The following is a 27,294-nucleotide window of genomic DNA, read 5'->3' as shown; positions in this document are numbered from 1 at the left end:
GGGAGAAAAGAAAGGATGTGATGTTCAGAACATGGTAACTACAGTAATTATCAAAGTGGGGAAGAGATGCACCCCGTTTGGCCAGTGGTGTTTTTACACCCCAGACAAGGTTTGAGAAGGAAAAAATCGTTATGAAAATATAATTATATTTTCCCTAAAATCTTCAGGCCTTATTATCATGTCATATATAACTGTTGTTCTGTAAAACAACAAACTTTAAAATACTTTGTTCTTACTGGTGAAAATCAAATGGTCATCTCTGTTTTCTCTCAGGTACATCACAGTGTAAGCTTCACAGTTAACATTACTCTCATCAGTGTAGTCCATATCAACAACAAAAATATATCTTGACTCCATATAGTGGTTATTTTGGAAAAAATCCCAGGTATTTTGAGCAGTAGGATTATAAAAAAAATAATAAAAAAAATGTGCTAATATAAAATTAAATTAGCCTATATAAAATTGCAAACATCTATCTTTCAGTACTTTTTTACTTAAGTACATAAAAAATGTAGTACTTTTGTACTTTCACTTGAGTAAAATTGAAAAAGGAGTACTTTTACTTTTACTGGAGTAATATTTTATTATACGTATCTGTACTTTTACTCAAGTACTTGATTTGTGTACTTCGTCCACCACTGTCCTAAACATGTGATGTGAATTGTATAAGTTTGTAAAAACATATAAATGATTTCGTAAAAGATTACAATTTAAATAGACATGCTTTTTCATTACTAATTTTACAATTTAAACATTTTAAAAACTAAATGAAAATAGATTTAAGGGCCTACGTAAGTTTCACCAGGAAGCATTTGAAACAAAAAAGCCTCACGTAGCAAATGCTGTATGTTAACAGTTTGAATTATGTGAACTCATTACCATTCATTTCCATCATGCATCATAATTGGCTAAAGTTGATTCATTTTGAGATGCAAAACCCCTCTAAAACCTGATCTCAAGTAGTTTTCAAACCAAATGGATGAGACAAGCTGTGAAAAGATAAAACTGGCTGATTTAGCTGTTGAAATCCACCAGGAAATCAAGCTCCGAAACATCTCAAATATAATTGCGATATCAGCGTTTCAAAAGGTTCTTGATGTCAGCTCTCTAGATGTGTGTACACGGCAGTGTAAAAACAAATCGCAGCGGCGTAAAATCAATATCAGGGCTATCACATCAAGATGATTAATTATCTTATTGAATACAGCTCTGTAGGGGAGAGTAACAATTGCATGTTGCACAAAAAGTTGTACAAGCTTTTAATGTCAGATGGCAGTGATGAATGTAAGGGGGCGGGGCTCTCCAGCACCACGCCCCCTCAGCTCAAGGCCAATAGGCACTGAGTAAATGGAGCTCTACACCTGCAATCAGTCAATGCAACATTTTGTCACTGAAATAGTTTGAGGGTGGCATATATGACAGCACTAAACTTTGAGGTATGAGCAAAGCCAACGCTTTTAAAAAACAAGTGCAGTTTTCACACAAGATTTCCTCTGTGATTTTCTACCACTTCCCTCACAGCAACTGCTTTCAGCATTATAACTGTTATTGCCATGCATTCCTTTCTCTTCGCCAGCATCCACTTGGCAGCCATGGCACAGTGTTGACAGATTGGTAAAAATAATTCTGGCATGCAGATGCATTTATTTTCTATTCCTGAAACAATAAGAGAGAGGGCCATATGCTGTGCAGACACAGTCCTGCTGGAACAACAGCTATTGTGACTCCGTGTGCGTCCTCGCACCGGACAGACAGGTTGTTCTCATGCACTAATGCTTCTGCCATGCTTTGGGAGGCTGTTCTTTTATTTTTATCTTTCAACATCAGCAAACTTGATACTAATGCAGCTAACTTGATACATCACACTATCAAAAGACCATTTCTACAATGAAATAAGTGTCTGAAAACTATATCTGAAACAAACAGATCCATTAGAAAACACTATTCTTTTAAAATACAAAAGAAATACCCACTGGGATCAGAAATGATAGTGCTTGTTCATTTTCCAAGGTTCCTTAGAGATAAAAGTTAGCTAGAAATAGTTTCATTACTTCAAATAAATTAACTAAAATGTAATATAAAATTAAATATGTATATGTTAACATTATTCAGTTTAACTTGATGTATTAAAATAACTATTTTTGAATAGATTAACTGAAATAAAATAAAAATTGTAAATACATTTATTTCCGCTAGTTATTTATATTTTTTATTTAAATTAACTGAAATAAAATTATTTTTTATTTCATCTGGTTACCATGGCAATAATGATTATTTTTATTTTGCTTCATTTAACATTAAAATAAATAATAATTAAATAAATAAATTAAAAAAATAAATTTATTTCAGTTAAATAAAATAAATGCTGCCAAGGCATCATTTATCATTTTATTTATTTTATCTTGATGTATTAAAATAACTAGTACTTAACTAAGTTAACTAAAAATTTTAAAAAATATATATTTTATGTTAGCTACTTTCCAATGAAATATTGTAAATATGTATTAGTTTGAATTCATGTAAATAACTAAAACTAAAATGTGAAAAAATTTATAACTAATTCATAATAATATTTAATTAATAAATAGACATAAAACAAAAATAAATGACAAAAACACAACATAAAACTAAAATTTAAATAAAAACAGAAATATAAAAATATAAATAAATTCTAAATATCTCCATGATAGCAAACTACTGTAACACTACCTCAGATGTTTAGCTGGCATAAGAAATTGAAATCTTTCTAAATGTATTCAAAGTTAGGCTAGTTGTATTTATTCTGATCAGCGGAGTGCAGTGTTCTGGAATTGCCATAATATGAATCAGGCTTAATAACGAACAGCAGAGCATGAAACGTTTCTGTCAGCCATCAGCATTAGCCTCCAGTAATTAATAACTGCCTGGCTGCATTAGTACAGGAAACCACATTATGTCTCCACCGGTAAAAAGTGATGCAGTTTTGACGAGAGAGACCAATTTCCCGCCATACCCCTCCTCCAGTACTGCAGCGCCATGGTTTAAATCCAATTTGAACGGAGCACGGGGGTCAAGACTGCTACAAGCTACACAGAAGAGGTGAGAAGAGATGACGGGAAGGGAAGGAAATGAGAAAAGCAAGTTTCACTTTACCGAGGCTATTGTAAGATGACAGATTCTGCGCTGTCGGACTGTAGAAGATGAGCATCATTGTTTGGCACGGAGCTCGTGGACACGGGCCGCCTGACAGGCAGCTGCTCTTGTTACCCTGAAAGCTCACATTCCCTGCCTGCTTTCTGTAGCGTCGTGTGGACATGTTTACCGAGGCTGCAGACACAACTCCTTGGTCACTGGAGTAGAACAAAGAGACTGCGCCAATTTGGCAGGAGCCGCTGACGGCGTGCTTGAAATAATGAGTTTGTACGCAGCCTTCGCGTGCAATATTCGCATGCTTCAAAATACGGTTCAGCAAGGCTTGCCAATTAAAATGATGCATTATGGGTGAAAAAAGAGCTGCGAAAAAGTTACTATGACAAAAACTTGACAGGATGACAAGTAAGGATATTGGAAAGTCACCCATTAAACCCCAAATGTTACTATCTATCAACAACGTCCTAGTAACCACTCAGAATACCCTAGCAACATCTTAGAGGCATTAAGAACAACTTAGCAATCAAATCAAAACCTAATTAATGTATATGTATATGTGTGTATATGCATGTGTTTTTATATATACACACATCTTGCTTTTTCATGTAAGAATTGTATTTCAAATGACAAATATAGAGTTTCATTTTGCTTGATTAATCAATCTGAATCATGCACTCTGTAATATTTATAGTGTAAAAGTATGAAAGCTCCTAGCAAAGATTTTCATCCAAAATCATTTCTGGTCCTGTTTAGCCTTCAAAAATGACTCATCCATTAATGATCCTAAAAGAGCTTATTAAAACAACCTGATTTCTGTATAAAAAGAGTGTGTTAGTCAATGAATCACATGTGATCTGTTATAAATAGACTGTGAGTTGGCATATTTCTCATCTCAGAACACGACGCTTTTCCGTTTCTATTCTTAGCCTGCTGAAAGTGTGCCAGAAAACATTGTGTCAAAGCTTGTGGCTCGGACACGGGACTCAACATCAAATCAATTAGGATATACAACCAGAGCACGACACCTGTAACCTGACTTGCCATCAAGTGAAAATGCAGAAAAAAGACTAAACGTATACAGTAATTACCACATCAACATTAAGAAAGGGCTAATTATGCACTCCTATGTTTCATTTAGAAGTATAAAATACACAAAAGTATTTGTCCACATTTACTTAGTTCAGTCAATGCAAATTTGATGTTTGAACTAAATATAAGTGGATATACTTAAGGGGAAAAATGTGACAAAAGTAAAATATGATGCATTTATGCTTTTATTAAATAAAATGTAAGAGAATTTGTCTATAAATGAACAATATAAAAATAAAACAAATAAAAAATACAAGCATCAAACACAGAGTTCCTTTTTCTTTTTCATTTTTTTTTATGAAATCTACAGAGCCTGACTGACAAGTTTCTGAATAGAAACAGGCTAGTAGTTTTGAAAGTTTGTGCCAGAGTCCCAGAAGAGGTCACGCTCGAGACAGAAAAGAGAAATTTAATGGAAAAACTTCAAATAACCTTTTTCTGCCGGTCTCTCATAAAAAATTTACATTCCTATGGTCTTATCATCACCTTGTCTTACAGATACTGTAACCTCACGTTATGTTACCATTTGACAGTGTTATATTAAACTGCACAGAAGCCTGGAGGAGCCGCCCTTACCTTGCCTGACTGCGAGTGTGGTGGTGTAGACCAGGAACAGCAGGATGTAGTTGAGAAAGCACTGGAACACCGGAGTGTTGGCGTGGTAATCATCCGCCAGGTATTTGCTGGTCAGGCCAATCCCACAGATGAGCAGTGATAAGACCTGGCCAAGGGCCAGCGTCAGGAGAAGTTCTCTGTGAACGGAAATCAGGCAGTCATTTGCATATCTCATGTACCGTGTGACCAAAACCGTGACAGAAGGACACATTAAAGGAAAAGTTCAGACAAAAACTAAAGTTCACTCACTGAACATTTAATCACCCTCAGGCCATCCAAGATATAGATGAGTTTGTTTCTTCACTGGAATAGATTTGGAGAAATTATCACTTGCTCACCAATGGATCCTTTGAAGTGAATGGGTGCCGTCAGAATGAGAATCCAAACAGCTGATGAAAACGTAATCCACATCATTCCAGTGTATCAGTTAACATCTTGAAATGAAAAACTATGTTTGTAAGACACAAATCCTTTAATAAGTGGTTTTAATTTTAAACCGCCGAAACAATCCATAATTCATAATACTTCCTCCAGTGAAAAGGTCCATCCCCTGTTGTCCTCTCACATCACGATGCACCAGCATATTTGTTTACTGTTTTAGACTGAACCGAGCTTGATCTATCTATTTCTCTCTTGATTCAGATGAGATAATTTTTTCACCAGAGAAAGCGATATTATGGACATAATATTTTAGCTAGAAACAATAGTTTGAAATTAAAATTATCTGTAAAGATTTAGTTTCTCACTTCACAAGACATGCTGGACTTGAGTCATGAGGATTATTGTGATGTTTTTGTCAGATGTTTGGACTGACGGCACCCATTCACTGCAAAGGATCCACTGGCAAGCAAAATCTGTTCTGATGAAGAAACAAACTACATCTAAATGGTTCTTGATCCTGTTCATAAAAAGTCTGTAGTTTGTTTAAATTTGTGAATGAATTTGTGCTGTAAGAATTAAATTGGACATACACAACTTCTGATGTCAACAACAAATGATAAGTGTTTTGTCCTTTCTATTTATTTTGCAAATATACATGATTACATTCCACTGTTTCATATAAATGTGTTGTGTGGAAGTTGAGATAAAAATACTGTAACAAAAAAGTGTAACCAAAGAGAAGGGTGGACACAATATGTATCTCTGTGAGAAGCTATCAGGCAATAGCTATCAAGTAAATAGAAGAAACACTTTTCTTTGTTTAAGTGCTTTCAGTCAATTAGCACTTTAATTCTTTTTGAATCACATTCATTTTTTTTTTTATCAACAGATTGTTCTTTACAGAGTGTTTCCTATGATATGATTGTCTGTGCTGGGGAGAAAATAAATAAAAGTAGCAATGCCACTTACCTTAACTACATTTTAAAATTAAAAATAAAACTTAAAATAAAAAAAAATAAAATTACTATGGTTAATAATAATAATAATAATAATAATAATAATAATAATAATAAAAAGAGCATTTATTTGAGCAAAAATTCTGCAAAAAGATAAATATTGTGACAAAAAATTCTAAACAAGACAAGACAGCTATATACAGTAAAATTCTGTCAAATGATTTTTGAAAGTAAAATGTTTGAATACCATAAAATTTGTTTAAAATCAAACAAAAGAGTAAATAAATATGACAAAAAGATAAATATTGTGACAAAAAATTCTAAACAAGACAAGACAGCTATATACAGTAAAATTCTGTCAAATGATTTTTGAAAGTAAAATGTTTGAATACCATAAAATTTGTTTAAAATCAAACAAAAGAGTAAATAAATATGACATAAATATATAATAAATATTACATTTGATTATATATAGAAATATGTTATTAACTTTTGATGTTTAAATTATATGATGAATTAATTATAATAATAAAAATATACTGTCCCTCTAAATAATGTAATTAGCTGCTTTTTAGTAGCTAGTAGCTTGAAGTGATTCAAATTTTTATTTTTATTTTTATTTTTTCAAGAAATGATTTAGAGATGGGCTGTACTTGAAGTATTTAGCAGATTAGCTTTGCGAGTTTCAAAGTAACTTTCCAACACTGGTGACCTCCCATCAAGCAAGCCTTTCAAGAGCTGTTCGCCACATCCTTCCCGTCGGATTTAAGTGATGATAAAATCACACCAGCTGTCATGGTGATAAACAAACCTGCTTCCTGTAATTCATCAAGACAATTTGTCAGATTTGCCATTTTCTGGGCCGTGCCAGATGGTTAGTTACAGGTGGTGGTTAGTGGGAACGACTAGTGAAATCCAATACGACAGGCCATGTTTAATTGTTGGTGCAGTATGTGTGTGTGTGTCTGTGTGTGCCTGAGACTCAGTGTGTGACAGTCCAATTGGCAGGATCAGAGCTCTGAGGAGAACGCAGGAAATGCAGGCGTGCAGAACCGGGTGAGGGAATGAACTGTCAATCAACTGGGCTTAAATATAGGGGACTTGCCCTCTCTTCAAAAACACCATCCAGCTCCCCAGTGAACACAGCGCATACGAAAACAGCCAGTGCTCACCGCACACACATGGATAACGAATGAGGCACGCACACAGGTTAATTCCTGAGACAACATGCAGGAAGATGAAAGAGGAGCCGCGTTATCAAAAAACATGTGCTGCTGCATTCGTACATCCGTCAAAGACAAGGTGGAAAAGAAAATGGGGCAAAAAAACTAAACAAAAAACACAGTGTGTTTGTCCTGCCTTTTATTTTCATACAAATCCTCTTAGTCTAGTACAACAGAGATAATAAAAGGAATGTTACGCTTTAGTAAGTAATTGAAAAGTGGATTAGAAGCTACCTAAAAATTAAAGTTGCTGTATTTACAAGAAATCAGAAATGTTTGTAATGCACTTCAATTCTTATATAAGTGTGTGAATTTTGGGATGTAGTTTCTCAGCCAAAATGTGCAATATATACCTTATATAAAGTAATGTAACAAGTTGTTAAATTTAATCAAATGGATTGTTTTTGGGAGTAAAGTGTTTGAAAACCATATAATTGTGTAAGATCCACATTCAACAAAACCATAAATGTTGTTTTACAATTATATATTTTTTTTGGTAGTATAAGTATGAATATAACTTTTTAAATTAAACAAAACAACAAAAGTAGTTTTGCATTAATTTGAACAATATATTAATATATGAATGTACTGTAAAACTACATTTGTTGTTTTAATAAAAATTTTAAACATTAATTTTATTATATTCATACTTTTATACTTGTTTTAACATTAGTTCTAAGTATATATGTATATATAATAATGTAAAAAAATACACATATTAGTCTTAAATAAATTGCATTTGATTAAACTTTGAAATAAAGAAAATTTTGGCTTCTATATTTGTGTGTACATATGTGTGTCTATATAATGTATCAGAAACTTTTAATTTAAGCTATAAATGGATTGATTAAATCATGGATTCAATCTGAATCAACTCACTGACTGGAATCAAACTGGTAACCCTAGCTGTGTTAAATGATTCATTAAAAGAATTAATTAACAAATTAATTCATAATTCATTAAAAGAATCAAATCATAAGAGTCCTTTGTTCATGTGTCAGACGGCACTGTTTTGTGCTGTGTTTGCGTTTGAGTGCAGCCAGTGAAGAGACAAAAAAATAGAACGGTGTGTTGCTTCATTTATAGGTGTATTATTATTTACAGTACACAGTATTTTTCATCTTATCACATTTAACTCAGACTGCAAGCTCATTACTCAGGTAAAATATCATTTCCGTGCTGTGGCTCTGCAGATTCAGGAGTGGTGCAGAAAACGATGCTAAATGTTAATTAGATGTGCTTACAACAAAAATGTTCATCTATTCAGGTAAAATTTTAGAATCAAGTACTGCAATTAATGACAAACAAAACCGCTTTGAGACTTGGAAAAGGTTACTGAAACTTCATTTTTTTTGTCATCACATTACAAAGCTGTCCTCATTACAAAACAACGCTTGTAGAATTGCTTATTTAAAGACTTGGTTCATTGATTTCTTTTGTGTTTTTCACATTATGGTGTACACTTTACACAATTAACTGCAGGACCCTATCCAAAATGGTGCATTTTTTGATGAGGACATGCAGTCTCGTGGCCTTCATTTAAAGGGATAGTTCATCCAAAAATGAAAATTTACGAAATATTTCCTCACCCTCACACCATCCAAGATGTAGATGAGTTTGTTTCTTTCTTTCTTTCTTTGGAGAAACTTAGCATTACAGTACATCAATTGCTCACCAATGTGCAGTGAATGGGTGCCGTCAGAATGAGCGTCTAAACAGCTGATATATAACATCATACTAATCAACAAGTAATCCACACGACTCAGGTCCATCAATTAAAGAGAAAAACATCATCATTAAAGGCATTTTAAAACTTCAAACCATTGTTTCTGACTAAAATATGAGTCCTCTATCCATCACATAGTTTTCTTCAGTGAAAATTCCATCATGTTTGAAATATTATATGCACAGATCAAGACAAGCACCATTTACAATCCAAAATAATTCTAAATTATTGTGATGTTTTTATCAGTTGTTTGGGATCTCACTCTGACGGCACCCATTCACTGCAGAGGATCTATTCATGAGCAAGTTTCTCCAAGTCTTTTCTGATGAAGAAACAAATTCATCTACATCTTGGATGGCCTGAGGGTGAATACATTTTCAGCAAATATTCATTTTTGGGTGATCTGTTCCTTTAAGTGTGTCTGTGAAGTGCATGAGACTGAAGTCTTTTGCATTTGTTGTTTTATTTCAAAAGGGTGCTCACCATTCACAAGTACCCTCTTTGAGGCTGCTACAAAGACAAAAACATCAACTCTATTTAACAAGGGAGAAATATTACAGAATTATTCAACTGAAGCCGGATAATCACATCAAGACAAGGACCATGAGGAGGTGAAATTTCTTATATTCAATTAACAAAAGACACTGAAAGAAAAGCATCAAATACTTGAGGTTAAACCAAGAGCATTTGTTACAACAGGCGACTCTAGGATTTCAGTCTCAGGGAGGCTTCAGCCTTGATCTGAGCATGAGCTGATCTGGCTCAAAGGAATATTTTGCTTTAAATGTAAGGGGTCACAAGTTCAAATCTTGCTCCAGGGATTACTGATCTGACTAACAGATGCTATAATAATGTGTTTATATATATGTATATATATATGCATTTGTTTGTCAGATCAGTAATCATGGCCTGTTTGGTTGCATTTATCTTGTGATTTCACTGGAACGGAAAGTACTAGAATGAGATGGATGAGAGACGTTAAAGTCTTTTAATAATGCAATAACCTCACATAGCTTACTGCAGCTGCTGTTTTCAGCAAACGTCAAGACAGATCAAAAAATCATTTTGTAGGGGGACTGGCAGCTGAAGTCCTAAACACTGTCAAGCAATGTTTGTTACCCCTTCTTTGTCGCGAAATGAGAGGAAATAAACATCAGGTTTATGAGACTGAGATTAATGAATGTCCGATTAGCTCTTCAGCTCTTCACCGGTTCTGACAATAATTGAGCGATGGCCAATTTCATGATAACAGTATTAAAGTGATGGAGCAGATATCCGACATCTCGCATCTCTATCCCCAGGGCTTTTGTGGCCATTTTCTAATTTTCTCAAAGACTACAGGCTTTTGCCGAGAACATCACAGTCTGCAGGAAAACGCTTGGAGCTCCACGTACTGTAATGGCACTCAGAAGTGACAGCAATGATCAATAATGCGTGACAATTATTGTGTGACTCAAGTTCTATTTTTCTTCTAAATATTAAATTAAATTAAATTAAATTAAATTAAATTAAATTAAATTAAATTAAATTAAATTAAATTAAAAGTACAATACAAATAAAACCAGACAAGTTAAAATAAAAATATTATTTATTTTATTGACATTGCCGTAATTTTTTTAATGTGATAACAGTGGTATAATTTTAATCATTTGTGACAATAACTGTGTGATGATGTTTTTCTTCAAAATATTTAACTCTGACTGAAAACTAGTAATAAATAAATTAATTAAATTAAATATAAAATAAAATTAATATATTATATGATAAGGTCAAATTTAAGTTAAGTAAATAAAATTAATAATAATAATAAGAAGAAGAAGAATAAATACAAAAAAACAAGACAAAATAAAACTAAATAAAGTAAAACTAAATATATATTTATTTGATTTTCTTGACATTGCTGTCATTTCTGTGTGCTATAATAACATTCAGCAATGACAGCAATGGTCAACTCACAACTAGCCAGGAACAGATAAATGTGTTCATAGTAAATTGATACAAAGGTTACAAAATAAACCCCATGCTTACATTAAAAAAGCATTGTACTGTACAAAGAAAGTGTTCAAAGTACTGCACGTAGCAAATATTTCAGCATAAATCACTGTAAATCTGTGCCTTGTCAAACTTTTTAAGAACAGACCTATCAATCACTAAAAAATAAAAAGTGAAATGTCATACATGATTGAGGCCTTGCTTGTGTCTCAGAAAGGTCCAAAACACACATGCATGAGCTCAACTCACCCAACACTACCACAGAGGTTCAAATTTGCATTTAGATAGAAACCAATTTGCTTTTCTCTAAGGCAGTTGTATTTAAGATGAAATATGTAGTTTTTTTTTGGTCTATGTTACATTGCCCCAAGAGGTATTACCTGGCCGAGAGTTGAATTGAATTTGCTTTATAGCTCCTGTAAGAAGCTCTCTTTTATTATGGAGGAGAAAGAGTGACAAGGACAAAAAGAAAATGATATTTAGCTCATATATGCTTTACTGTCCTTCACATGTACCTGCTTTGCCTTCAGAAATATATAATGCAGGCATGCTGCCAGCTGCAAGGCGTCCACACAATAAATGCTCAGACTGATGGATGATGTTTGAAATGTGATGATTGGTCGCTCCAGTCCTCTAGGAAACTGATATCTTCTTGACCTCAGACTATTAAGGAGCCTGTGTGTTTGTACACTCTGCATTCACTGCAAAAGTGCTGAAAACATTCATGTTGTATTTGTTGATCTCTACTGTTCTTCTCAAGGACAGGGATGTGATGAGGACGAACAGGGGAGCAAAACAACAAATAAACTATTTATCTGCTGATACAAACAGAAAAAAGAGGTTAAGACACACTGGGGCTTGGCCTCTGTTACAAAAGCGTCCTGTTGTGTTGCACTCACGGGCCATAAAAGACATCGTTTTGAGACAAGTGTGACAAATGTACGGGCTGTACTTTTCAGGGGCATTTTCTGTTCAACAGACATTCATGAAAAAGTCAGGTATATGTACTTATATATATACGAAAAGTATGAATATTTTTGTGGACACCATTGTACACTTTTCAAGACTTTTCTATAAATGATTAATGCAAAATAACATTTATTTGAAGCATAAAACTTTTATAGCATTTTAAATGTGATTAATTTAATGTGTCCTTGCTGAATAGAAGAATTTCTTGAATTTCTTTACATTTTTGAGATTTATATTTTATTATTGACACATACCCCAAAATAAAAAATGCCATATAAGAAAAATGTTTGGTTCCCCTATGAACTTTTCAGTGAACAGTTCTTAAAATAACCTTTTTTCCTTAAAGTGAAGAGCATTTTCAAATGCAGTATAAAGAACCTTTTGACTAAAAATAACTTTTTGTGGAATGTAATTACTCCATGGATGTTCCAGATTCTTCATGGAACCATTAATGCCAATAAACAACCTTCATTATTAAGCATATATTATCTAATATGTGTTGGTAAAGCTCTAAATCAACTCGGGGGGGGGTCACTATTTACGTATACTAAAAGTAAACTTTTCTGAAGCTTTCCTATGAGTTAAAAAAAAGGAAATTAATATTATCAAATGCTGATAATCATCTCTGATCTGCACATGTTATGGACTACTTTTAATTTGTTATTATAGTGTTTTTTGTCCTGATTGATCAAAATGAATTACTAAGTCATGTACCACCAGTTCTTTTCTTTCAATGGCTTTCTATACTCTTTCACAGTGCAGCAGCCTATGAAGAAAACTAACCATTACTGACTAACTAATATTTACTGAAAGAGCCACAGACGACATCCCGACATCTCTATAGCTCCCACACTAGTACCATTAAATAAGATTTGGACAGACTTATTCCAGAGCCAGAAAAACATCACTTCACAAGAGCCAGCAAGGATTTTTTCATACTTTAGAGCGCCTGTGAATTCAGTGTAATTGGGAGGATTGTAGCACTAAAGTCTGTTATTTAAAAAAAAAAAAAAAAAAAAAAAAGATGACGGGGTGTGTGTGAAGAAGTAAACAACTTCAGATCAAACATTCAAGATAGTCTGCAGGAAGACAGAGCCTGGCAAGAGAGGAATTTATCAAAGATATCTGATACTTGCTTTCAAGCAGGCTTATTAATCTATTGAACAAATTGGGAGGTGAGGAAACATATCTGTCATGCAGAATTCTCTGTCGTCAGTGGCTGAGGAGGAAGAAATAAATGAGATTTCCACCTGAAATATGACTAGAATTGATTTTAGAGCCGTGCATGGTCATCACTAAAAATTTTAATCAGAGGTTTCCAAATAAAGACTGTTATTGCCATTTCTGACTTTTGACAAAAAATTTCATTCAATTTAGCCAATCTTTTATGTATGTCATAGGGATATTTCACCCCAAAATAAAAATTCTTTCATCATTCACCCTCAAGCTGTTCATGAAGGTCTTTGTTGAAAACAAAACAAGATATTTTTGTAAAAAATGTGGGAAGCTTAATTTCTAGGCCAAATTGAGTTTAATAGTACTTTTTCCATTCAGGAAATGGCACATTCTTCAAAATATATTATTTTATATTCAACAGAAATAAGAAATGCATACAAGCGTGGAACAACTTGAGGATTAGTAAATGATGACATCATTTTTATTTCATTATTCCTTTAACTAAATAAACAAATGATGTCAATTATACACAATTTTTGTCAAATTAATATGTTTTAGTTCAATTTTGTGGTTTAACAATTTTTGTGTATGAATTTTTTATATTATATTGAACTACTAAACATACATTATATGTATGATTAAAATAATTTGATTTAAAATTAAAAATTAAACAGTATTAGATTTGTTAAAATTATTTTTATTTTATTTTTCACACAGGCTTCACCTAACCGTTCACACCAATTCCTCAGATTTACTTGAAGCTCTAATTTCCAGATGTCTCGGATCAAATGATGGTTAACTCAAACGGATGTCTTGTTAGATCAATAGACTTCACTTTACAACAAAGACTTACCAGCAAACTCCACCGAAACAACAGAAGGGAAAAAAGCTTCAAAGTCAATCCGACAAAAGTGGTCTCTGTCTGGTAATCTGTTCTGACAGCCTCTTTGAAAGAGTGAAGTAAAACGCTACACACCTTATTTACGGCTCTACTCTGGGCTTCTGCTCTGATAGAAAAGAAAGAATGTTTAAGATTGATTTTTTTTCTCACTTGCATCTCCTCATCAGATCTACACTCCATGCTAACTCTGAAGGTCCAATCAAACATCATTTTCTCCAAAATTACTCCAGTCTAGATCAATATAGATCAGTGGGATGACCTAGACTCTCCTCAAGTGGTAAATATACATCAAGTGCTAATTTCATTCCCATTCAAGGCAATGCCTTGCCTCTTGAAATAAGACCCATGCTAGAGACAGAAAAGCAGAGTGAACCTGAGTACTATTCAAGTTTTTTTTTCATATATTCTCTACTGCAAAGGCTCTCCAGTATGCAGTGGTACATGAAGTGCCTGAAGTTCTACACCACATGACGCATAATTGAAATTCTCAAAAAATATAGTATTTTAGATTCACTTAAAAAAAATAGGTTTCTTAAGTTTAAATTTAAGTTTATATTTTTAAGTATAATCAGTTTGGTTTAACTTATAATGACTTTAAAAATCAAGTTGAATTGTATATAACTTATAAAAAAGTTTAGATTTCTTTTTTTATTTAGATGTGTTAAATTAGTAAAAAAACATAAGATGCCATGGCTTGCTGTTCATATAATTTTATACAGTGTTTGTAAAACCCATAAAAATATTTCTAAATTTTTAAACATATAAAGTATATGTATGTACCTTTAAAATATATTTAAGTGTTTATTTATTTATTTTGAATATTATTTAAAATAAGCCACAGTTTTGCAAAAAAATATGGAAAAAAAACCTGAAACAACCACCTGTCAGTTTTCACAATCCAAAGAATTCCTGATTTATAAAATCATGTCCCACCAATATTTACCATCCTGTTTAATTACATCTGCTGCAAATAAATCCGATTACAGTAGTGAAATGAATTGTGAACACTGTTGATTTCAAGGTGATGGGGTCTAAACAGTCTCATTGGATCAAACACAGTACTTGATCTAAATGAAAATCAAGTTTCCATGAAAATCATGTTACCATACCAAAGAGAATCAACAAAACCCCTGTACTGGGAGTGCAGTAAACATGTTCCTGGTGTCCCTGTCATACTTCTGGAAGGTGCTCGGTTGTAGCCACACACATTAGAAAAGAGAGATCTAATGGGATTAAATAAACAATCGTTTAATGCAAACTAGGTCATGTCCCACAGGAAAGAGAACACTCTATTCGCATTTGCACAGATAAATGTTGGAATGATATATGGGCATAACAGTACATTTATTCACTAAATCTCTCTAAAAGGTTTGATCTCTCTGTGGCTAGGATTTTTAGCAGACATCAAATAGTCAATAAACATTTAGATTGAGGAGAGGTCCACTGATAAAAAAAAAAAAAATTGTTAAAAATCATTACTCTAGTTTATTGTCACAATATCCGTCAGAAATCACGATTTGATGCTCAAAAAACAATTCTTGTTATTATTAATCTATCCTGCTTAATATTTTTGTGGACAAACAGAATTTTTATTTTTTAACAACGTAAAAGCATTTACTGCCATGTTTGAACAATTTAAAGCATTCTTGCGGAATAAAAGTTTACATTTATTTTATAATTTTGCAAACTTATTACATATAATTTACAAATTAATCAAAAACTGAATCAAACATCACGTTTGTTGTCTTCTGACCTGTGAATTTGCATAGCAAAAATTCATTTTAATACACACCGTCTAATGCAATGCACCTTTAGATAAGCACAAACTACAAACAACATTATGTAATTTTTTTCTGTATTGCATTAATTTTCCTTGCCCTTAAGCAGATGCTAGACCACCTACTGTGGTGCAAGTACTCACTAAAGCATACCACCGAAAACTAATATCCTGCCATGGAGACGACCCATGTAATATACAATGCCTAAAGATGTAATTAAGGATCTATTTGGCTGGATTCAGCTTCTAGAAATCAGCCCTGCTCAAAATTTCTTGAGTGTTTCACATGATAATTTTCACCCCTCCAAGAAGGCGCATGAATCTAGCACAGACTCCCTGTGGGGTCTCGGTAACCCTAGCTTGCCCCGCTTCGCTATATGTATCAGAGAGCCCATGCTTCATTTAACTAACTCGCAGAGGGATTAGGGAGAGCACAAAAGTGAATTCTTTCTCAAAGGAAGGGAAGTTCTTTCATCTAGGAGTCGTCTTGCTGTGCTGGGGTTGGGATCGGTCTCACAGAGGGGTTTTACTCAAGGGTTTAGTCACCATGAGGTAAAGCGACCACCAATTTGATTACAACGTTGAAAAATCTGGAATGATACGCTTTCTCAACCTGGAACATCAAATCAGTTTTCTTCAAAGGGACATTCTGCTGAACAGATTAAAATGATTTGATTCTCTTTGAAATGAATAGTTCAGATTCTGAAAATCCATGAAAGCTGATTGAATGAGACATCTTGAGTAGTTTGGGGTCAGTATGATTTATGAAAGTGAACAGAGACTACATTTATTTGATCATTAAAAACAAATATTGTAAAAACAGTTTTCACTTTGAATATATTTTAAATATATAATTTATTCCTATGATGAAAATTAAGATTTGAAATGACACGAGGGTAAATGATGATGGAATTTTATTTAAAAAAAATTTTTTTTTTTTTGGCGGGGGGTGGGTGAACTATCCCTTTAATCTTTATTATTATTAATATTATTATTAATAATAATAAAATGATACTCTAAATAAAAAACTAAATCTGACATCTGGTAGTGGTAAATGTCTTCATTCAATTAGTTCAAACGCTGGTTCATTCAGGAATGAAGTAAATGGCTCTCTTTATAAATAGATCTTTGAATCATTGATTCACACAATTCATTCAAAATTTTCATTCAGTAACTAAACAATGCTATTGCTTCAAAGGTAATATGTTCTCTGCAAAATTGAGCAAAAACACATAACATTGTGTTTATAACAATATCTACTTCTTATTTACTGAACTGTTGTATAAAATCACATTTGCACTCATTATATTCGGGACAAAATCAGCACTCATCTAATACTGCTCTCCCTGCTCGTGTGATATCATATGATATAAAAACATGAGACAAAAACTCATATAGGGGCATTTTTGCACCAAAATCTTGAATTGTACAGCATAACTGCATTTATGGGGTTGTTGTCCTGCATCATATTTGTGAACAGTCAATAATGTGAAATGTAAGATGATGTACAGATTTGGGGGTGGGCCAAGTGCGTTAACGGGGTTAAAATATTTAAATTGCATTATTTTTCATAACTAATTAAGTTATCGCGTTACACTAACAGCACTATTTGAAATAAAAGTATCTTGTAACATTATAAATGTCTTAAGTCTCACTTTTGATCAATTTAATGCATTCTTTCTGAAGTATTAATTAAAAAAATAAAAACATACCATGACCCCAAAATTTTGAACAAAGGTACACCTGTGATCGTATAACACAAATTCACCAGTTGTGTTAATGAACTATTAATTGGAGAAAAAAAAAATATTGTGATTATTTTTATTAATAAATTCAAAAATGTATTTTATTGATAATTTTCTTCAATAAAATTGTGTTTAATTGAACATTGGTTAGTTATCATGGTGCTATTGCCAACATTTCATAAAACATATCCATATTCATGCACTATATTACAAGTCTTCTGAACCCATATGATATAAAGTATGATGACAAATCAGACATTTATGTCAGTTTTCACTGAAAATACCAACATTATTGGCATTATGTATTTGATGTAAACATTCATATGGAATACTTTAGGTGTTCTTTCATCATCATTGTTTTTCCTTTTTGACAAATATGGTGACTATGACTATGTAAACTCCCATTGTACAGAAAAGAGATGTGAAATTATTTTGGGGTTTTGTTTCATTTTTGGGTGAATTATCCTTTTAAACTCTGTTCTGATCTACCACCACTTGATGGTAGGTATTCAAATCAGATGCAAATGAAGAAATTAATCACACTTGTTACAGGTTAAAGGTCCAGTGCCAGATGGCTGGTTGACATTACACGCTTTTTTTATGTTTCCAGGGTGCCATACACAGTTAATGGGATGTAAACCTACGAATATATATTGTTGCAAGTCACACAGGTCAGAGTTTATGAAAAATTGACTTCTTGTTCCTCTACATTCTGCTAATATCAACTTTTCACAATCCAATCAATTCTAAATGAACGTCCTGTTTCACTCAGAAAAGCATCACTTAGAGGAAGTAAAATGATTTGCGATCGCAACTTAAAGTGTGTTAAATATCAAAATGCTTTTATAGTGAGAAACTGAATGTGATTTTGATAAAGTCTGATATCAACGTGTGCTATGCGAAGCTGTTAGTACAGATTTTAGATTTTTGTGCTGAATCCCCAATCCAGGTAATATCGCTCAAGGACATTAGAAGGACAAGAGGCTGAATATTTGAGCAATATTGTAAGATACTATTCATACAGAAAGCAATAACACCGCTAGATATATTTCATTTAAAGTTCAGATAAGCCTGCTTGAGTAAAAACAAAAACATTCATACTTCAGTGACAAAAATATTTAATATTTAATTTAAAATATTTTGAAGTTGTTAATAATATGCCTATATGCATTTTCATAAGGAACCCCACACTGAGATTATACTGGAATACAATTAGTAGATTTTAATTTAAATAGAGATTAACCCTTTAAAAGGCAGTAAAATACTGAAGTCAATGTTACTGACCTTTGCAACCCATTTTATTTCCAACAATATCCCCCAAAAATAGACCTAAAGACATTTTTTTCCAATGGATACAAACTGAAACAGTTCGTAAAAGCACCCACAACTAATTTAAATTAGATAAAACAATAACGGCATGATCCAATACAACTAAAACAGGTCCATATAATCTTATACTGATGCTACACACTACACAATAATGCATGTCACTGCCGATAAAAGAAACCTGACCATTCCCTCCCAAAAATCACTCTCCCAACATTTCAGAAAGCCGCAGACAACATGGCCTGTGTTCAGTTGGCATGCTGGGTAGCAGAGAGCCATTGTGAGATCCAACCATGCTGCCAGAAAACAACTCAATGGTCACTTCACTCGGTACAGAGCTGTAGTCATGATATCAATCATCCTTCATATACTGCAGCACACAAATAACCACTGTTTCCATGCACAGGGTCATTACTCAAGCGGAGCGGATGCTTTCACATCAAAAATACACGCATCTCTCTCTAATTTTGTAGATCTTCTAGAGCAAAAGTGCAAATCAATCAGCATAAGGGTAGAGAATGTAATTTCAAGCACTTGTACTTGTAGAAACAGCACGACTGTTTTGAGACAGACAGATCTCTCTGTTATGTGTTGGCCTCTGCACATTAGTGTTAGCAACTAGTTTAAAAAAAATAACCTTTTATTCAACAACATTAAAAGGGTGATGAACTACCTCTGTTTTTTATGTCGTACTGTTCTCTGAGGTCCACTTATGGGGCCCTATCATACACCTGGCGCATTGCAGTGTTTTTAGCCAGTTTCAGCCCGACGCAGTTTTCATTTTCACGTCCTACGCCACGTTGTTTACATAGCAAATGCATTTGCACCCATTTGTGCGCCCATGGGCATGCTGGTCTGAAAACGAGGTGTGTTCAGGTACATTGTTGGCGCACTGCTATTTTGAGGCAATTGAAATAGACTGTGCCATTGACCAACTAAAACCTGGTCTAAAACCAATGTTATTTAAAGAGCGCGTTAGTAATATGTGCCTATAGGTGGGTCCATAACACGCGTACACTCTGCTTATTACACACATTGTGATGGGAAGCAGCACACAACCATTTCAAATATTAAAATGCAAAGGATTACAATGTAAAAGATTATTATTGTGTAGGCTACATAAATATAAAAATACCTCCATAATGGATAGTCATTAAATGTGTCAGAATTAGCCTACCTATTTGCTCGTGCACGAGCAGCTTTCCTCTCTGGAGACACGTTCAGTCTTTGCTTGCATATTCCACTGTGTAAATAGCAAATCTGCCATGGCACGAGCGCAAACCGGCTCTTAAAGGGAATGGGAGGCTCTGATTGGTTTATTGCACTATATGCCCAAAACACACCCATTACTCATTTAGAGAATAAGAACTACCCCTTTAGACCATGCGCTAGGCATGCCAACCATTTTTCCTGTCATTAAAACTAGCAAAAGTGGATTCGGACATGCCCTAGGTGAACTTGCACCTTGCTCTTTAAACCATGCTTTTAGATCGTCAAAATGGGGCCCATAATGTTTTCAAAATTTTTACATAAAAAAAACCATCATATTGGAGAAGTAATGGGCTATTTTCTGTCCTGTTTGTTACCCCCCTCATCAGAACACTCTGTATGAATAGGTGTGGTGGACTGGAGGGTTGGACGCCCACTGCTATGATTGTCTAGTGTATGTTTCACAGCCTTCACAGATGGACGCTACTGTGATCTAGGTTAAAACGCATAAATACTCATTACATATCAAAAGCTCTGCTTAACAGACCAAGCAATAGATATCACGTAATAAAAACTGTTACTCACACTTGTGTTTTAAATATTCTGTTATTTAGTGTTTATTGCATTATTTTAGTGTTTTGTGTTACCTTTGTGTCTTGTGTACTATCTATACATTTGCAATGTTGTTTTTCAGTAAAATTTTAAGTAAAAAAATATTATATTTGTAGTTCAGATAGCTTGTTTATTAACATTATATCACTTAATGACATTTATATAACACCAGAAACATTATCACAGCATTTTTTATGGTAAATTTCCACAGTATTTTTTACATTCAATTTAACTGGTTATTTTTAGTGTACAAGTGAATAAAATTCAGAATAAAACCTTAAGCAACTTTCAAAGCAAAAGAGGTTATTGCTAATATTTGCCTGACCATGATGCATAAATGCATATTTTGAAAATGAATTGTAATTAGTATTCTCTTCATGCACTTTTGACACAATATTTTTCTATGATTTAAGATCCTAATCTTGTATAGTATTTAGTACAAATATTCTGCAAATTGGGATGCAGTCGCTGTTCCAAAGAAGACAGACATTGGCAGGCACTCTTATAACAAAAGTTAAATCATAATGAGTTTCACATCAGCCTGATGGGAAAAAGATGGTTAAAGCAAGAGACTTGAAGTATAATGGTATTCCGCAGTGCTTCATCAAACTTAATTAGGGGTCTAAAAGACAGAAAAACTTGGCTGTGAATCAAGATGAGGTGTCATGACCGAAAGCAGAAGGCAGAAGACAAGCACATAAAACTTTTATCCAACCATTAACCCATGTCCCGCAGAGACACCTGTCAAATGGCACAAAAAATGAGGAGTGATCACAAATATGTTGTCAATCAGAGACCTTCAGCTAGCAGCATGACTACTTAATTGGTACCATCACATGGCATACCGATGAATACAAGTGACATCGTATAACTAGTAATTGTTTAGAAGTTGCGTAATGCAGGTTCATCAAGTTAAAACTTGCAATTTAGCTGACACTTTCATCAACTTTCAGTTCACAAATTGCAGGAACAAAGCTTCTGAAGTAGCTTCACAAGGCTTGTTGTTTTGTATGGAAGTCTGTTTCCACCATGGAATAAAAAAAAACTTGCAACTTTTTATCTCACAATTCTGAGTTTATATCTCAGATTTCAGACTTTGTTTTTATGTTTGTATGTATGTTTAAGTTTGTATTTTGCAATTCTGACTTTTTTCTTCCCAGAATCTCAGAATTCTGACATATTTCTTTAGAATTGTAAGTTTAAATCTCACAATTCTGACTTGTTTTATTTACAATTATGAGTTTTAATCTCACAATTCTGACTTTTTACTTAGAACTTTAGGTTTAAATTCATAATTCAGATTTTTTTCTGTAGAATTGTAAGTTTAAGGGGGGGGGGGTGAAATGCTCGTTTTCACTCAATATCCTGTTAATCTTGAGTACATATAGAGTAGTACTGCATCCTTCATAACTCCAAAAAGTCTTTAGTTTTATTATATTTATAAGAGAGAGATAGTCTGTACCGTTTTTTCCCGGAAAAACACGAGTGGCTGGAGGCGTGACGTGTGGGCGGAGCTAAAGAATCATGAACGTCAGTAGGCTTTTGCGTTGAGAGCGTCTCTGGAAACTGTGACATTACCGTGAGGAAAAAACCATCATCCAAAACAAACCATGGCTAACAGTCAGATTCAGCGTATATTTATGATCCAGAATCAGATCCCGAAGCTGAAATTGAACAAGAGTAGCAGCATCAACGACTACAGCAGGACGTCTCTATGTGGTATGTATTGAAACTGTATATATTTGCTTAGCGGTTTTGGAAAATGACTAAGTTCCACTTTATGTCGTCTTTTTTTATTTTTAGGTGTACATGTGGAAAGTGCAGTTTGATGACAACATCGCATGTTGTTTACTTGATGTGCTTACGCGCCGATAGCTAAGTTAACAACACAGAGATATTTGAAGCAGTTTTACTCACCGCCTGCGGTTCCAACACACGATCGTGACCCTTTTTCGTTGGGATTGCATCATCCTTAAGAAATAAACGATACGCAAATCCGGCGTCAAACTGGGCCTAGTTTGTAAAACAAGCATCTTCGAAATGCAGGGAACAAACACAAACACTTGCACAACTCCGTTGATGCTCTGTAAAAATAAACTCCATCCACTGGTCCCTTAATGCTGTTTTTTTTTTTTTTTGGTAATCTGTGCAGGGTTGTCTTGCCCTGGCAACCAAAACACACCCCTTTTGTGACATTTCGCGACGCTCTCGCTCTGATCAGTGAATGTCTCTGCTCTGCTATACAGGAGCGCGCCCTCTTCCGGCAGAAGTGCCTCAGGACCCATATAAGGAAATTCCACTTCATCTAACGTCCCACAGAGCCATACTCGAAAAAAAACTTTCCGAAACTTGTGACAAACCGGAAGGAGTATTTTGGGAACAAAAATACTCCTTCAAACGTACAACTTAATTTTTGAAACTTTGTCCATGTTTAGCATGGGAATCCAACTCTTTAACAGTGTAAAAAACTCAGTATGCATGAAATAGTATTTCACCCCCCCTTTAAATCTTGCTTGATTGACAGCCGATCTGACCAAACACATAACACAGAATCTGCCATCTTGTCCAACAAACAAATCAAACAGGAAAGTAGATTAACTTCAATGGACTTCATCTTGAAAAATCGTGTGTATTGATGTCTTTCCGCAGTTGAAATAAAATGCTTTCTGATGTTTATTCACGTTTTTTTTATGCTGTATGTAAATATAAAAAAAAAAAAATTCTTAAAAAAAAGAAAATAAAAAAAGACAAAAGCTGAGACCTTGTTTCATACCAGAAGTAACCTGCTCTGTCTTGCTGTCTGCTCTGTCTTGCTGTCAGTTTTCTCTTTGCTCCGCAATGTATTTTTCACTGCATGGCTTGTTGGACATAGCAACAGTAACTAAGGAGATTAAAAAGGCTTTTTTATTTATATAATTTTGCGACCAGATATAAGTCAAAAACCTAAAGGAGATTCATTCAAACTTCTTCTTTTGTTTGTTCTGCCACAGAAACAAAATCATACAGGTTTGCCACAACACAAGCGTGAGCAAATAATGACAGATTTTACATTTTAAGAATTAATTAAATGATGAACTGCCTTTAACTGACAATTGAGTGTTTTACTATTGTCATTTTGCATACTGACACACAATTTTCATATTTAATACTGTAAAGTTGCTTTGACACAATCTGCATTGTTAAAAGCGCTATATTCATAACGAATGCATAAACTCCAACGGGCTTCTCCGTGTGAAGTAGAGGTCTGAACTACTAGTGAAAATCATGCAATAAAAGTGAATGATAAAAGCCACCAAAAAACACATAAGGCTTGATGCAAAGGTTAATGAGAAACATCTAATACACAACAATGACTAACAGATTGGATATTTCTATAACAATCAATATAACCAACATGTGCTGCAAGATTTATCCTGCAATAAGAAATATTAATGGATGAAGAATGATAATTAATAGAATAAAATACTTACATTGGGGTAGCAATTAATTACAATGATTTAAATTATTTACAATTTACTATAATAAAATTGACATTTATTTACAAAAATATACAATTACATTATAAACATATGCTACACATCTAAATCTACTATGTACGTCACCTCAGTTCAGCAAGGAAAATTTTGGAGCAAAAACTGACAATACAAGTAGACCTGAATCTAATTCCAAAACGGACACTTTTCCCAATAACTTGATTGCAGAAGCCAGCAACCAACTCAAACTAGCTGGCCCGAATCATCTGTCCCTAATGTACTATTGAGATCAAAAGCATCAGGCTCTAAAGAATTCAATACAATTCAATGTTTCTGAAGGGTGCATCCACTCCAACCCTCTCTAAAAGACGAGTAATTACCTCAGAGCCTCACTTCCCAAAAACCTGCTGGTTATGATAAAGACAACCTATCTGAAAAGATTGAGAATCTCTGTACGTGGACGAACAAAAGTGCCATGATGCTCCTGAATTTCTGCAGCTTCATTTATTTTCTTATTGTCACAGAGAAAGGAGCTGCTCCTAGCTGACAAGAATATCGATGAGCAGGACAAGTGCATCCTAACCTAAAATCTATTTTCTTTTTCACCGGGCACTAAATCACAAACCTGATTTGATTTTTTTATATATATATATATATATATATATATATATATATATATATATATATATATATATATATATATATATATATATATATATATATATAATCCAAGATGTTCATTTTATGAATAATTTACCTGCTCTTACAAGGTAATAAGGAGTTACTCAGGCATACCGCTCTCATGAATTATTCAAACCTACAGTATATTTCTTATCTGAGAGAAGGGTGGCCTGATTCTACTGTGTTTTCTAGTTATTTGGAAGCTTAAACTCAAATTACGCTGAAATAATATATGCTTTTAGAAGCTTGCAGACACGGTGCAATCCTTGCCGACTGGATACAAGCTAGTTTTGGCTACAGTCACTGTTCTCGGTTACACCACATTTCCTGCTTCAGTGCTTCTGTGAAACAGTGAAAGTGGAAATGAAAATAAGCACAGATCCCCACACGTTTAGTCTGACTCGAATGAAGCGTCTCACTTTTCACCTTGCAGTCTCAACGCACACATGCAAACCAATGAATCCATGGGGACTCGCCCACACACAATATGTGCTCATGACTGTGCGTGCACACTTAAAGAAATAGTTCACTCTGAAATTAAATTATACCTAATTTGTTGCAAACATGTATGCTGTCCATTTTTAAATGTGGAATACACACATAATTGTTAAATACAGTCTACAACATAAATTGCTATACAGCTTGAAAATATTATATAAATACATTTATAAATACACTAATGTTTACATTTTTGGTGTCAAAATTATTTTAAGAAATTTTATTCAGCAATAATGCATTAAATTGATCAAAAGTGACAGTCTAGACATTTTTATTCATAAATAAGATTTTTTCATTCACACAATATTTCTATTTTACATAAATATTGTGCTTCATTTTTATACATCATATAATCCTGATAGAAATGTAGCACAAAATATTTCAACATTGACAACAATAATACATGTTTCTTGAGCTCCAGATCAGCATATTGAATGATTTCTGATGGACCATGTGACACTGAAAAGTGCTGAAAATCATCACAGCAATATTAATATATATATATATATATATTGTGACGAGTCAGCTGCCTCCTCCCTGATTGTCACCGGCACCCCGTCCTAAATCGCCGCCCTTCACCAGGCTCCCGACTGGAGTGGGTGTGTGAGAGGAGGGGCGCTGGACGAGTCAGGGCTGGCGGCGTGTGATGGGGCACACCTGAAGGAAGTGGAGCCTCATTACCGCCGCTGTTTAAAAGCCCAACGCGCCTCTCCTCAGGAGACCGGTCTCTTCCCCGTGCATGCGCACTGGTGTCCTCGTGGGTCCAGGAAGGGTGCGTTGAGGGACTCCCGCGCCACCAAGACGTGAGCTGCCGGACCCGCGATCCGGATGGGAACCGCACCCGTATACACGGCCGACGGGCCAGGATGCCGGGCCGTCCATCCCCTACCAGCGCCGCGGCCAACGAGAGAGACGCGGCCGCTAGGAGAAGCCGCCGCCCCTCGCGCCCCGGACCAAGGAGGGGAGCGCGTGCGGCCGCCGGACTCCGCCCCTTGCCTGGACCCTTCCTTGATGAACACTGCCCGACCTACACAAATCCCGCAGCACAACGAGGACACCAGATTCCCTGTTATTTTGGACACTTTCCCCCTTTGGCCACTTTTATTCCCTTTGTTTTATGATTTCTGTTAATAAAAGCCTCTCCGAGGCCTGACGCCACGCCCACTGTGTCTGTCTTGTGCTCCTCCCGTGACAATATATATATATATATATATATATATATATAAAATATCTGTAAAAATGAAATAGAAAAACTTTGTTTTAAATTGTAGCAGTATTTTACACTATTGCTATTTTTATTGTATTTTTGATCAAATAAATGTTTTGAGAGCATAAGACAAATCTTTCAAAAACATTTTTTTTTATCTTACAGACCCCAAACTTTTGAACAGCAGTCAGGCATGTATAAATAAATAAATAAATAAATAAATAAATAATCTTTACTGATGAGTCACAGAATCATTCAAATCAAATGATTCTATTCTAACACTGATTCGCTCAAGAACAAAGCAAGTGACCGTTTAATCACTGAATCATTTGCTCAAATAATTCCTTAAAAAAAAAACGATTCAGTCAAGGTTAATTTAATAACTTTTGTCACTACTATGTTGCTCGTGCCAGAGCCCAAATCACAGGTGTGCAGCTATTCAGAATAACCGATTTGCAAATTGCAGTGTGTCATTTTTGTGCCTCTACCAGCACCAATCACATGCCCTGGTCATCTCTGCACATTAAACCCAGACATAACAACATAAAAAAAAGATTACACACTTAAACTTTATTGAACATTCAACATAATCACACAGCCCTGAGTCAC

The 27,294-nt window shown here is 34.3% G+C and overlaps 1 protein-coding gene across 1 annotated transcript in view; it reads right to left on the bottom strand.

The window, feature by feature from the left end:
* LOC113120517 (solute carrier family 35 member F1-like) overlaps positions 1 to 27,294 on the bottom strand; it is an 81,639-nt gene that overhangs the window by 39,758 nt on the left and 14,587 nt on the right. The window contains exon 2 of the mRNA XM_026290386.1: positions 4,795 to 4,970. Within this exon, the coding sequence (XP_026146171.1) occupies positions 4,795 to 4,970 (176 nt within the window). The remainder of the gene's footprint in view (positions 1 to 4,794; positions 4,971 to 27,294) is intronic.

Source organism: Carassius auratus, chromosome 20 (genome assembly GCF_003368295.1).
Source record: "Carassius auratus strain Wakin chromosome 20, ASM336829v1, whole genome shotgun sequence".
NCBI classification, from domain to species: domain Eukaryota; kingdom Metazoa; phylum Chordata; class Actinopteri; order Cypriniformes; family Cyprinidae; genus Carassius; species Carassius auratus.
Note: the sequence above shows the minus strand (reverse complement) of the source record. Positions and strands in the feature narration are given on the sequence as shown.